Source organism: Manis javanica, chromosome 12, assembly GCF_040802235.1.
Source record: "Manis javanica isolate MJ-LG chromosome 12, MJ_LKY, whole genome shotgun sequence".
Classification (NCBI taxonomy): domain Eukaryota; kingdom Metazoa; phylum Chordata; class Mammalia; order Pholidota; family Manidae; genus Manis; species Manis javanica.
In genome coordinates, this window is record NC_133167.1 from 17,674,067 (window position 1) to 17,688,525 (window position 14,459).

General features: G+C 55.2%; 1 protein-coding gene across 4 annotated transcripts in view; it reads left to right on the top strand.

Annotated features, from left to right (window-relative positions):
• Positions 1–55: 55 nt before the first annotated feature.
• Positions 56–14,459, top strand: part of TNS1 (tensin 1) — a 229,600-nt gene continuing 215,196 nt past the window's right edge. For 2 of the 4 annotated variants that reach the window (XM_037015945.2, XM_037015948.2), the window contains exon 1: positions 56–212. In XM_037015945.2, coding sequence (XP_036871840.2) covers positions 57–212 — 156 coding nt within the window. In that variant the 5' untranslated portion in view covers position 56. The remainder of the gene's footprint in view (positions 213–14,459) is intronic. The other 2 variants (XM_037015950.2, XM_073218119.1) reach the window with 2 other exon arrangements.

Below are 14,459 nucleotides of genomic sequence, written 5' to 3' on the forward strand. Positions count from 1 at the left end.
CTTCCCGGGCGCCCGCGTCCCCGCCCCCGGCCCTGGCCCGCCGGGCCCTGGGCCGGATGGGCTGCACCGTGAGCCTGGTGTGCTGCGAGGCGCTGGAGCCCGGGGCCCCCTGCGGCCCCCAGCCCTCGGGGAGTCCCCCGGCCCCGGTGCAGGCTGACGGCTGGGAGTCCCGGGGGTGGGCCCACGCCGAGAGAAGCCGGCTGCTGCTGCAGGTAGGGCGCTGCGGGGGCCGGTGGGGGGAGCACTCCTCGAGTCTGGGCCGGTGGTGGGCAGAGACAGGTAAGGAGCCACGTCAGGAAAGTGCCTGTCGGCAGTTGTCCCAGGTGAGCGGGTTGGGCCAGTACCAGGTGGAAGGGCAGCAGGTTAGGCTGAGATCTCACCTGAGTCTCTTACACTCTCGAGAGGAGGGTATGTAGGCCTTGACCCTTAAAGGGGTAAATAGTTCAGGTGAAGTTTAGGAGCTAAGAAGCGCAGGGCTGAGAGTGCTGGGGAGAGGCACTGAGAAGTCATTTCTCCTGAGCTGTCTGTCCTGTTGTGTCCCATGGCTGTCCCACAGCTGTGGCTGTTGTCCCTGACCAGGGCTCTGCAGCCAGGAGGGAGGGAGGCTTCTGAGCCGGGAGGGCCCCACTAGAGCAAGAACTGACCTGAGGATGGTGGGACATCTGGCCCCTCATCCCTGAATTCTCTGCTCTGGGGAGGTCTTGGAACCTTGCAGTGGGGAACTCACCCAGAGGGGTGGGGTGGGGATAGGCTGTTTCCAGGAGGCAGGTGTTTGTTGTGGATGAAGCATCTGTCCGGGAACCAATAGGCCTCCTATAGGTGTGGACACCAGATTTCTCCAAGGAGGAGAAAGAGGAGGTATTTGGGGTCACTAGGGACTAGATAACCCTGCTTTAGGCTCTTTGCGTAGTACCAGCCTGTCTCCCTGTTTGGTGGCTGTGAAAGCTGTGGCCTCCTAAGATTTATTTGCTGTGTGGGGTTTGGATTATGCTGGTGTCTTACATCATTCTGCTTGGGGCACACAGGGTTTAGGCGATTCCAAATGTACCCTGTGACCACATCCCAGCCCCCTTCTCCCCGTTCCCTGGGGCAGCCAGTGAAGCCAGGTGTGTGTGCCAAAATGACCCCTTTGCCCCACTTGACTGGGTGCCCCTCCAGGACGTGGGCTAGGGTGAGCTGTAGCCCCGATGGCTACCGTGATGGCTGACCCTGGTGAGGGACAGGCTTGATAGGGCCTAGCTGCTGCCAGAACCAGGTGGCGGCAGCCAGGCTGTGCCTCTTGGAGGCCTGAGTCTAGCTTAGGGCCCTGGGGACTGGGTGAGGCCTGGGGCTGTCATGAGGCATCCCAGACCACTGCTTCTCAGTCCTGGCAAAGGGGCACAGGGTCCAGGGAGTGCAGGTGGCACAGCAGAACCCCCAGACTGTAGAACCCCTCCAGAGGCCCTCAGGGCTCCTCCTCTGCCTCAGAGCGTCATGAACCTTCCTCTGTCCTCAGAGCTTTCAGGGGTAAATGAGCTCATAGTCCCTCCTTTACCTGACTTTGTCTGTGGTCAGACCCTTTTTGACCTGACTTTGTCTGCTGGTGGGTCTCCTGGATTCCCCGTCTTCCTACCTTCTCTGCTCCCCATGCAGCCAGCTGTGGGGTGGGAGCCAGGTGAGCCACCTGTGGGCAGAGACAGGGACAGGCATTCAGGGACTGGGAGGTGGGATATCTAGGAGAGGGGAGGGGGAGAGGGAGGGGAGTGTGTGTGCGTGGGTGTGTGGTAGCCACAGGGACAGGGATGGGGATGCGTGTCTGTCTGCATGCAGATGAGCTGGTTTCCGAGTGGCCTCCTGAGAGAGTCTGGCACTCTTCCGTGCTTGCCCCCCCTTTATCTGCAGGCTGAAGCTCTGCCCTGGGCCCCTGCCGTGGCCCTGCTCCCTGGCTCTGGCTCCAGTGACTGATGCTGATGCTGTTTCTGGGGGGGGGCTGCTCTCTCCCTCTGCCAGCCCCCCATTCATACTGCTACTCGAAGGAGACTTTAGTGGCCCAGGAAGAGCATCCAGGCTCCTACTACGTTAGGTTTTTGTGGTGGGTAAACATCTTCTGGGCTCCAGGCCCCGCTCAGGAGTCAGGGCTACAAGCTACTCAGGTATCTGGGCTCCCGTCCAGGGCATTGCCACTGACAGTCCTGCCACCAACATGCCACCATTCCTGCTGCAGACCATGCCTCCCCTGCCACCCCTGTTCCATAGGTTCCAGAGGCCGAGCTGTCCTTGGGCTGTGCTCATGTTACCTGTCTCCGCCCTCAGCCTGCTCTGCTCCTTGCCCCTCTGGCAGCCCTCCCCCTCCTAGGCCATATCACCCTCTTCCCCTAGCCATGCTGCCCCTACTCATCCCCCTCAGTAGGCTGTCCTTTGCTCAGGCCATACCGCCCTACTCTCTCTGGGGGCCTGCTTTGTCCCCCCAGGCCCTATTGACCATACCAGTCCCCTTCTCTGTCCTGAATTTGTGGCCTGCTTTTCCTTTCTGCTTGGAGGCTCCCAATCCTCTGAGCCCCAGCTCTGCATTATTGGAGCCTGGAGATGTAGGCCCTGTACCCCTCAGGTAACCTCTTCAGGGCCCCATGATTGCCGTATGCTCTGAGAACCCCTTGATCCCACATGCTAGCCTGCCAGTCTCAGGAGAAAGGAAGGTGGGGCTTGGCACCTTTTCTGAGCATTCCCGCCAAATCCTCTTTGACCTGGGTGCCAAGGGGCCTGGCGGGCTTCTCCAGGTGCCAGCCTTACCTCTTCACTCTCTGCTGTACCCCAAGACAAGTGAGTGCTTGTTGGTTGTGGCAGGAACAGAGGGGAGGAGACTCCAGGCTGCTTCTGACTCCTCTCTCTGAAACCAGCGCTGGGGTCTGTGGTCTGGCTTCTGACCAGTAGCCCAAAGCCCTGTCAAGTTCAGGAGTTCCCCAGGAGGCCAGGTTCTACAGCCTCCCCTGCATTCCTGTTGTGGGGTCCTATACCCCTAGAAGTTCTTTAATCTAACCCCCTCTGCCATGGGTTGGATTACTTCTTTCTCTCTCTCTCTCTCTCTCTCTCTGTCTCTCTAGTTACATATAATCATATACCCCAGAGTTGAAGAACATCTTGGTTAGTGATTCTGAACCTTTTGAGGTCACAGATTCCTTTGAGAATGTTATGAAAACTATGGATGCTCTTGCTAGGGACATGTGCACTGGCATGTGTACACACACACACACACACACACACACACACACACACACACAAACACACACACACTGTTATATATTCCTCCAAACCCATGGTCTTAACCCACCCAACCTCTACATTTCACAATGAACAAATGAACAAAGGCCCAGGGAGGGGAAATGACTTGTCCAAGGCCACATAACAAGTGAGTGGCAGAGCCAGAACCCAACCCAGGTGTCCTGATCCCAGACAAGTGGGAGTTTTGTTCCCAGAGGCAACTTTTGCCTTCCCCCAATTTCCTGGGGGAGTTTTGGGATTTTTATTACCTTAGCTTTTGACAGAATTTGTTTCACATAAGTTTCTGTATTTTAAGAAATTTATTTCTGTTGAGATATAATTGATATAAACATTGTAAGTTTAAGGTATGCAAGGTGTTGATTTGATACATTTGTATATTGCAATAGGATTACAACTGTAGTGTTAGCTACATTTCTATTGTGTTGCATAATTATCATTTATTTTGTGTGGTGGGAACAATTAAGACCTAGTCTCTTAGTCAACAAGCATTCCTGAGCATCCCCTGTAAGCCAGATGTTGAGCTAGGAGCTGGGGGTAAAGCAAGAAAGCAGACAGCTCTTATTGCCTTCAGAGGGGGTGTCAGTATAGTAGGAGAGAATAAACTGCAAACAACTTATTGCACAAATAAATGCGTTACTGTAAACAGCGATGTGGAGGAGAAGTTCAGGATCTAATAGGAGCTACCAGAGGGCTTGGATTCAGACTGGGAGGGTGGAAGGAGCAGCATTTAAGCAAGGAGCTGAAGTGCAAGCAGAGGTTAGTAAGGAGAAGCAATCGAGGTGGTGGCATCAGCGCATTTGAAGGTCCTGATGTGGAGAGCTGGGGCTCTTACAGAATTTCACAAATGCTTTCTCTGGCTGCTTGAGGCTCCGCATGAGCCCTACCATCCATGCAGTGTGTATATGGACTGGAAGGGGTAAGGGCCAAAGCAAGGAGGCCTAGGGGAGAGATGTTGATGGTGTAGGTTTAGAGAGGTAGTGGGCCATGGGGAGGGCTCCATGGTGGGTGAGAGCAAGACTGATTCAGGCAGAGATGGGAAAAGATGGAGACTGGCTTGAGGGTGGGCTGAGAGGGGGCAGGAAGGAGGGGTGAAAATGACGCCTCTCATCTTACCCAGACGGCAGCTGATATGAAGGTTTACCCAGATGAAGGCTTCATCAGGTATCCCTCTATTTTAGTTTAGTGAAGTGTTTCATAAATACAGAAAAAGGTACAAAGTTTTCACAAACTGAACGCACCATGTACCCATGTACCCAGCACGCAGTCAACAGCAGAGTGTTGCCAGCATCCAGAAGTTCCTCCCGCTGCCCCCGTCCAGGCACTGAGGGTTACACACCACCACAACTCCTAACAGCATAGATCTGCCTATTTTAGAACTTATAAATGGAGTACATCATATGTGTTACTTTGTACCTAGTTTCTTTGGCTCGGCATTTTAGTTGTGAATTTCATCTGTATTCTTGTGTTTGGTTGTTGATCATTCCTTCTTGTCACTGGGTGAAGATACAGACTTTATTGATCTGTCCTGTTATTGAAGGCATTTGGGTGTTTCTAGTTTGGGGCTATTTCGAACAGTACTGCTGTGAACATTTTTGTGCGTGTCATTGGTAATCATGTGCTCTGATGTCTGTTGGGTAGATTCATCCCTCTGTTTTGCTGGGGGACTCTCTAGAAGACCCAAGCAGCTCAAGAATCAGAGGCATCTTCTAATATGGGAGCACTACAGGCATCTTGACAAGGGGACGCGAGGCACCCTGGGGAAGGGAACAAGGTACTCTAGCACCCTGATACGTCCTTTGTGGTGACTCTTCTCATCTTATCCCTCCCCTCCACCAGTGGGGGCTCACAGGTAGGAGGGGAGGCAGGGAGAAGCTTTGATGGAGTAGGGCTGGTTGGGAGTCACCCCCACACCTTTCTCAGCCCTACCCTTTATCTGGGGGAAGGCCTGGGTCCCTGATGGGTCAGGATGGTGTGAGGCTGAAGAAGGGGCCACACCTACTAGGCCTTCCCTCTTTCCCAAAGGGCAGGAAGCCAGCCGCTGCCTCCTTGTTTGATGTATGAGCCTGCCAAGGGCCCATGGCGCCAGGACAGAGAGTGATGCCAAGGGTAAGTGAGTAAGGCAGCCCCCAGAGGGTGGCGGCCTGTGAGTGGGAAGCAGAGGCTGCCATCTGCAGAGAAGCCAAGTGGTGGGAGCTGAGGGGGCCCAGGGCCCCTTTTTGGCTGCCCCAGCTCTGCTCCCTGAGTTGATTCCTCCCCACCAGAGATCCCAGCCCTGTTGCTTCTGACCAGCTCTTCCCTCTCCCAACCTGAGTAGCCTGACAGGGATGGGGTGGAGGGGCTTCAGATTTAGTTTTCCTTTCTGGCAAACATAATGGAATGTTGGGGTGCTTTTGGTGATGTCTGTTCACAAGGCTATCTCCCCAGTAAGTCTGTGAAAGGGTTTTCAGGCCAGAGCCAAATTCCTGTGAATCTGGTATCTTAGAATCTTGGCAAGGGACATGCAATGTATAGATGCTCAATAAGGGCTGCCCAGTGGGTGGGTGGCCGAGTGGTGAGGATGAGGCAGGTAGAGACCCCAGAGAAGGCGAGAGCACCTGGGGCAGGCTGGGCAGGGAGAAGCGACAGGCAGGTGTAGCCTGCTGCTCCAGGGGAGCTATTCTGTCCAGGAAGCTGTGGTCTGCCTTTGCCCCTGGGGCTGCCCCTGGGCTCCAGCTCCCCTGGGCTCCCAGCAGTAGGCACAGGCATGGGGAGGGGAGCTAGGGTAGGACCCCCTGGGTCAAGCTCAGGTGTGCTTGGAGGTTGAGCAGGAATGTCAGTAGTGTTGGAGTTCAATCGATGAGAGGCCTGTATGAGGTCTGAAGAGAGTGGGAAGGGAGATTAGACCTTGGTGGTCACTGGGGTCAACAGTGGCCATCAGTCACAAGGAGGCTGGAGAGGAGGGACTGGCTTCTGTCCTAAGCATGAGTGTTGCCCCTGTCCAGCTCCTCTTTGTGTTCCCAACAGTACCCCCTTCTCAGGAACTTTAGGGTGTACCCATCAAACCCCATTTTACTCCACTCCTGCCATAAGTAAGCCAGAGGAGTCAAGACATCCTTAGGCCCAGTTCTCAGAGCTTTGGGCAAAGTCTTCTGTCTGCTGTCCTGTGGGCCCTGGGGCCCGTGTGTGGCGTGTCTGTTCTGCACCCAGTGGAAGCTTCTCAGCTCTCACCTGTCTGCTAACCTCTCAGCCTATCTGCCTTTCCACCTGTGTGTTCCTCCATCCACCCACCATTGTCCCCTTACCCATTCATCCTTGTCCTTGCACCTATCACCCTTCCTCTCTCCCTCTCCCTGCCCTCTGCCAAGTGCCACACCACACGTTGTTCTTCCTGAGTGAGTGCCCACCCTCTTGTCTGTTGGGAGGCCCAGTGGGTGGGGGCGGAGGGAAGATGTCCAAGCAGATCCTGTGGAGACAATGTACAGGAAGGCCTGTATAAGCTATCCCCTCCTTCTAGAACAGCCTATTCTTCCTAGGGCATTCTGGGAAGTCCTCCCAGAGGAAGTGACATTTGGCCTGGGTCCTACAAGGTGAGTAAGACTTCACTGACCCAGAGGGGAGGCAAGGCCATTTATGGCAGGCTCAGGGGTGTGAAAGTGTGTGGTACCCTCAGGAGTCGGAGTTTCGGGTGGGAAGGGAGACACTGGATGGGAAGCCAGAGCAGAGGTGGGTCAGTATGGGAAGGACCTTGAAGCCAAGCTAAAGAGTTTGCACTTCAGACTTATATGGGCCATAGAGAGCCCAAGTTCAAGCAGAGGGGTGCAGGGGAATTGCACTTTAAACTATCCCTGGCACAGAGTGACCAGTGTGTGTGGGTGATTGAAGTCAGCTGATGGTCTTTCTCACATGGCTGGACCAAATATGCACACATAACGTGTTCTTGTGTGTGTATGTGGGGTGGGGGGTATGTGGCTGTGTGCAGGGGTGGAGGTCCTGGGCCTGCTGTAAAGTCCCTCCTGTCTCAGTGGACCACTGGAAGCTGGTTTCACTTCCTTGTCCCTGGTGTGCCTCCGTCATCCCCTAACCACCAATCCCTCTATCCCCTGGCCAGCAGCCCCAGGTACTCAGGTCCGGCAGGCTAGGAGTTAAGCTAAGAGCTCACCTGGAGGAGGTGCTGCTGGCCCTCTGCCATGTCCCTTTGGCTCATTTTCACCTGCTGCTCGGCCCAGACGTCACTCCCCACAGAGGTTGGGCAGGGGACAGGCCTGGCTTTGTTGGGACCCTGAGACCCAGGCTAGGCCTGTCGGCTCTGCCCTGGAAGGGTTGCAGGATGAGGAATGGAGGGGGTGGGTAGGGATGGGGATTCCTGGGAGCCAGTGCTGTGGGGAGCCCGGTGGCAGAGTTCCTTGGCTGCCGCCTCTGGCACACCTGTCCCATGCCCAAGGGGGCGAGCTGGGGGTGGTTGGCCAAGGACAGCAAGAAGTGGGTGGGGTCAGAAAGCCCTCTAGGGCCACATTCCTCTTCCTCTCCCGCCTCCTTTGGTCCAAGCTCAGCCTGTTCCTGCCCTGGGGAGGTGAGGCTCCCTTGCTTGTAGAGTCAGGACTCTTTGGGGGCTGGAGCTGGCCCTCCTCCTGGCCTCTTCTGTGTCTCATTTCCACCTCTTTATCCCATTAAGTCTCTCTCGTGCTCCATCTGTTTCTTTCTGCTTGTTTGTGTTGCCCACTTCTCAGGGGTTTCCACCTAATTCCTCTTCCAAAGGCAGGAGGCAGGGTGAACGGTGTCTATAGAGGGGGCAGTGTGGAGTAGTGGTTACACAAGTGACTTTGGGGGTTCCTCTAAGTTCAGTTTCAGGCTTTGCCACTTCTGTGCATTGCTGAGCATGTTATATGACCTCTCTGTGCCTTTGCCTCCTTGCTGCCATGAAAGGCCCTGGGAACAGTGTGGGGGTAGCTGCTGCTGTCATTCTGGTTACTGAGTGATTGTATTAGTCCGAATGCTCTGGAAATGAGATGGGATTGAATGTGCAAAGATTTTATTAGGGGAAATGCCCGAGTGAAAGGAGGGAGCCAGCGGAGGCAGGGAGAGCCATCAGATGGCGATGTAAGTCTGACTCAGACTGAAGGAGAGACAGGGATGAGGGTTAGACCGAAGTGTCCTAGGCCTCTGTTCACTCTAAGGAGAGCTGGGTACAGCCCACAGGGATTCTGTGAACCAGAGCTGGTTGACAGGTTTCCTGTCTCCCAGGAACAGGTATGCTCTGAGTGGTCCCTACACTTTGGTGATGGCAGAGAACAGCCCGTGGGAGGCAAGACGAGGCAGGCACAGCATCACTGGATTGCTGAGCACCCAGCTGGGGCCCTGGGTCAGTCCTGCTCCCTGCAGCAGGAGGCCTGCGACGTGCATTCTTGTGGCTGCCATGAGGCCTTGACATAAGGAGGAGGACAGGACCTTTGCACCTGGGGGTCTGAGGTGGGTTCTGAGAGGTGGAGGCAGATGACCCGAGGGTTTGGAAGGTGGCAGCAGCCTGGGCCGCAGGCTGTCTTGCTTCCTTCCAGGCCTGGGTCTGCCTGGCCTGGCTTCAGCCAGCCTGGCTGTTGAGTTAATACCATTTGCCCTAGTTGTGCTGATGGTGTATAACAGTGTTGTCTTCCTTGGGGCAGAGAGCTGACTCCACCTGGCCTCTGACCCCACTTTCTGTTCTCCCTGCTTGGGGTTCCTCAGCACTGAGGAGGAAACTGAGGCATGGGTATACTGGGCCAGGGAGGGTCCTTGCATTGGGCATTCAGGAATCTGTATTGTGTTGGTCTCTTCTTCCCCCTGGACAGAGCTGTCCTCCTCAAGTTCATCCTCAGGGAGGATGGGCAGCTGGCATCACTGACCTTGGGTGTCTGGGACTGGTGGGGCTGAGAGTGTAGGGCAGGGGTGCAGAGAGCAGATGCCAAGCTGCAACACCATTAGGGGAATGGAGTTGGAGCGGGAACAAGTGTTTCTGGGCACTGAGCTGAGGCCGTCTGTGGGAGGTCACACCAGGCTCAGCCGGGCCAGACTGTCCCGCCCTCTACTGCCCCGTCAGCTCCCCACTGCAGCGGCTGCCAGCAGACTGCACTGAGATGTGTGAGCCACCCAGACAGGGCCTCTTGAACCCTAGCCACTCAATATGCTAAGCAGGGCTAATTTATTCCCTTGCTTCTTAATGGCATTGCAGCAAAGCCAGCATGGGTGTGTCGGAGGGAGCCTTGGAGGGGGCCTTTCTCTGTGGTTCCCTGGAATCCTGCTGCAAGACCTCAGGGCTCCCTGTGTGACTCAACCAAGGCTTCAGCTCAGAGAGGATATGTGTAGTGAGGGGAGCAGGGCCTGGAGGCCAAGCAGCTGGATGAATCCTTGCTTACTGCTTCCTAGCTGGCTGCTCTGGAAAAGCCACTTAGTGTCTCTGAGCCTTAACTTTCTCACCTGTAAAATGGGGAGAATTGAGCCCACCTTGCCAGGCTGCTGTGAAGAGCCAGTGTCACAGTATATGCCAAGCTCTGGGACACAGTGGGCAGGCAGCCCTGTCTGTGCTGTGCACGCTCTGTTCTCGTTGGCATCACCTTTCCCTACTTTGTCACCCTCTGCAGTCTAGAGTCCTGAATCCTGAGGTCAGCTGGAGGAGGTTCTTCCAAGAGCTCTGCTCTGGGGTTCAGGGATTGGAAGTGGGGGTGGAGACAGATGAGCTTATAGCATAATGGCAACAAGCTGTGGTAGGAAAGCACAGACCCAGGGGTTAGACTGAACTGTTCACAAATCTGAGTTCTGTCCCTAACTTTGTGAGCCTCAGTTTCCTCACCTGGAAAATGGGAATGATAGTCCCTAATGTATGTAAAGTTCCAGCATAGACTAGGCCCCCCATAAACATGCATATCCTTCTCCCCCTGGAAGAAGCCTTTGAGATCATCTCATTGACCCCTTCTTCACCTGCTGGCTTGGCCAGGAGCCTCACCTCTGAGCCTCTCTCAGAAAGTGGGGGTGGGAACGGGGAAGAGCATTGGGCTTGGGATCTCTGACTTGGCCAGCAGGTCACAGGTCACTTAGCCATAATGATAATACATGCCCTTAAAAGGAGTGTCACACAATGCTCCGCCCACCCCTGAAATGATGTGAGCAGGCATTATTATCCTGGTTCACAGTGGGGATGCTCAAGTGGGGAAGTGACTTGTCCACAGTCTTACCATTGATAGTACAGAGCTGGGACATGAGGCAGGTCCTAGGATTCCTGGTTCACTGTACTTAGTCTCTCCTGAATCTCCCTGGCTTTCCTTCTGCTGAGCAGGGCAGCCTCTGTCAGTAGTGTGGAGAGGTGCAGTATGAGCAAAGGGAGTGGGGCTCTTGCTCTCTTGGGTCTCTTAGGAGCAAGAAATCATTTCTTTACCAGTGAGTCCTTCTCTTGGGATCCCTGCCTCGCCTTCAGCCCCGAGGCGCCCACCCTTCTCAGCCAGTGCCCAAACCTGAGGCTGGGCAGGGAAGGGGCTGTTGAGGAGGTGGGGTGTTCTGGGGCAGCCTCCTTCTTTGTGGATGGGGTGGGATGAGGCCTGTTACCCCCTTGCTCAGGCGGGGCACAGAAGCCCAGTAACCTTTCCCTCAGTTGCCTCTAGCAGGTTGGTGCTTCTGACTGCCTCCTCCAGGAAGCTACTTCTGGCCCCAACTTTCTGAGCACAGAAGCGCCACTGCACATCCCACCCCCCATTTGCCCCTCGCCCTAAGTTTTTGGGCTCCTCTGTGGCTGTGAGAACAGCCCCCATCTTGCTTCCCAGACCCACCGATTGGCATTTCCGGCGCTGGGGTCTCCCTTCTCCCTCTACCTTCCTCCTACCATTTATCTCCCATTCTGGGAGTCAGAGGCCCTCTGTGAAGCTCTTTGTGTGGATTTGAGCTCCCAAGGCTGGGCAGGGGGACAAAGGGACACCCCTTTCCCCTCTCCATTATCCAATCTCTTCCCAGAGGCTGTGTATCCCAGGAGGCTGTGTGTGTGTGTGTGTGCGCGTGCAGGCACACTCGTCCATGTCCCAGCTTGGCGTCTTTTTGTATAGCTCGGTGGGTAGGGAGGATGAGGGATGTGAACAGTCTTTGGGCACCTATACCGAGGCTGATAGGCCCTAGTGGGAGGCAGGAGTCTGGGTGTCTTGAGGAGGAGGCCGTGGGGCCTGGGAGTGTGTGGGCTGGGGGGCCGCGGCATTGACTTTCTGGCCCCGGGAGCGGATGCTGCACCCCAGCCCCTGCTTCTCCCTCACTCCGAGTAGCTGTCATTCTGTCTGTATGTTTCGCTCTCTCATTTCCCTCCCTGCCCCTTCTCTCTCCTCGCAACTCACTGTAGGCCTGCCCCTCATTCTCACCCTGGCATCTGCCTTCCTTGGCACTGCCCCCTCTCACTGAGGAGGGACCAAGCAGGCACCCCTCCTGCTCCCTCAAAGCCAGGCCCAGCGAGGCCCTATCACCCACTGCTGTCCCAGCATCCTAGCCTTTTCTTGACTTCTGCCCCCAACCCCGCCTGCCCTGGGCCCTGCTTTTCCTGCCCCAGGGGTGCTATTTCTACAGACACAGCTGTGACTCCCCTTCACTCTGGCCAGCCTGATGACCCCACAGTCTGGAGTAACACTGGGAGGCTGGCTGCCTGCTGGGTCTGGCTAAAAATAGACCCATGCTTGGTGTGCTTCCAGGCCAGTCTGGGGCAGAGGCAGGGCCCACCCCACAGGGCCCTCATGGTCTTGTTGGGGGACATATTCTGCTGGGACCCTGGGGCCCTTCCACCACCAACCACCCTGTTGCAGCCAGAAGCCTGGTTGGAGGGCCGTGAGCCACAGTGACACTTGGGAGGAACTTTCTGGTGCTGGTGGGTGACACATGGGCAGAGAGAGGCAAGCTGAGTACCAGGATCAACCCAGGATTGCTAACTGGTAAGTGCTGATGGCCAGGACCCAGGTCCAGACCCTCAGGCACAGACACTTGGGGCTTGGGCCGTCTTGTTGCATGCAGGGTGAGTTAAGGCAGGTGCTCTCCTTCCAGTCCTGCACTTCTCTTGCTTTAGAATCTGAGCAATAACTCAATCTCTTCGGGCATCAGTTTTCCCACCTGTAAGATGGGGCTTTCCGCTTCCTGGGGCTATGGTGAGGCACATCTCTGCCAGGCCAATGGTTGACAAGGCTCCAGGGGGACCAACCACAAGCTTGCCAAGCTGGTGGCCTCTGTGCCTTTTTAGCCACAGCCTCTGGATCCTGCATCTCATCCTGGGTCCCCTCCCTGTGTCTGGGTCTCCATTTCCTCTCTGGTCTCCAGATCACTTCCATCACAGACCCTGGGGCCTTAGGGGTTGCAGAGCCTCTTGGAGATGAAAGCTTGGCCTCTGCCAGTGTGGTCAGAGTGGGTGAAGGGTGGGTGAAGGGGCACCTGTGGGTGGAGCATGGGCCTCAGTTTGGGCTCCGTGCTTTAAAATTCCCAACAGCATTTTTTTTGCTTGTTCTCCAAACATTTATTTTATTGCCTCCTGTTCTTGTTTAATAGATGTACTTTCTTCCCTGATCTCTCTGAGAATATTAATAACTGTTTATCTTGAAGTTTTCTTCTCCCTGCAGTTCCCCTGCTTTCTCAAGTTGCTTTCCATTCCCATTGCTTCTCTGCTTAGCTTTCCTTAGAGGCCTGGGAACCTTGGCTTGGGACACTACTGGGTGGATTATTTGCTCTGACGGTAGGTCTGGACCCACGGTGAGCTTCACTCTTGAGTCTGACTAGGCTGCTGTTGGTATCTTTGGGCTTCTCTGCTTGGGCCTGTCAGATTCCCAGAAAAATTCCCCCTTTTCTGCCTGGAGGCAGGTATAGGCCTGGTCACCTGGAAGCATTCACACCCCCAACTGGGCCTTCTGGCCTCCAGGCCAACACCTGCTGTTTTACCCCATCCTAGGAATAAGCCTCCTGTCTTTTGGGGAGTCTGGAAATCTAATCACTTCTCCGAGGTTCTACCAGTATTCCTGGGTTAGGTTCACATTCTCCCCACCCCCCACCCCAAAGGTCTGATGCCCCCAATCCTGAGAGTTTGGAGGAAGATTTGCTGAAGAATCTGGTGGCTTCTTGGTTTTTCCTGCAGCCAGCTCAGGGGGCATCTTTCTCAGACTCCTGGTTCTCACTCACCCATCTGCTCTCCAGTTCCCAGAATTTTGACACTGTTGTCGGGGTGATAATCAACATATTTAACAAGAGATCCTAAGGACAGGGCTGGGAGGCTCGAGCGGGTGCTATGGCTGCTCCTGGGCCAGGAATGAGCCCTTTTTGGTTCAGGGGAGGGGCTGGAGCGTGGGAGGGTGGTTGTGCAACTGCTATTTGCCCCCTGGAACAGGGCATTTTATCCTCTGACAACTGCAGTGTTTATGCTGTGCTGAATATCACTCTCCTTTTATGTTCCTGTTTTTTTTTTTTCCCTGTCTTCTGGTCTTTGTGCTTTAATTAAAAAAAAAAACTTCCACTGTTGTTTTGGAGGAGTTTCAAGAGGAAGCAAAAATAAATGTGTGTGTTCAGTTGGCCAGTGTCATCAGAAGTATCCACTTCACTTCTATGGCTCAGGCCTCACCTGCAGAAGAGCAAGGTTAGCAGCAGGCAGGAAGGCTGGGGCTGGTGAGGGGGCTGGAACATGCAGGCTTACCTGGGACGCAGATGCAGGGTCTCCCTCCTACTTCAGCCGTCTCAGGTATGGCCTTCAGGCCATTCATGAGATGGAGAGGTGTGGAGCCAGCTTGAAAACATCGGGTCAGCCATTAGGAAGCACTTCCCAGCCAGCCAGGCTGTGAAGCCAGAGAACAGGATGGTCTAGGCAGGCTGTGGGGCCTCCCCATTAGGAGAAGTTTAAGGCGAGGAGGAACCCCGGCTGACCTGGTCTTGAGGGCATCTGCAGATGGCAGAGGCTGCCTGGATGATCCCAGCGGGCCTTGCCACTTGCCCTGCCCTGTGATCGTTGATCAACTGATTGTCCTTTTGCCACTTGCCTTCTCTTTTCATCAACAGGAAGCTTCTTTCCATGGAAGGCAGGGTCCGCCTTCTGTGGATTAAGGACAAGGCTTTTACAGAAGGAGGTTTGGTGTGTGAGGGGCTGAGATATGAGGGGATCTAATGGCCTAGAAAGAGACCCAAGGGTCGGGGAGGCCCCAAGAGGACCCCCACCTTGGGGCCCAAGGCTGGAGGGAGAGAGGTACATTTTCCAGGGGATT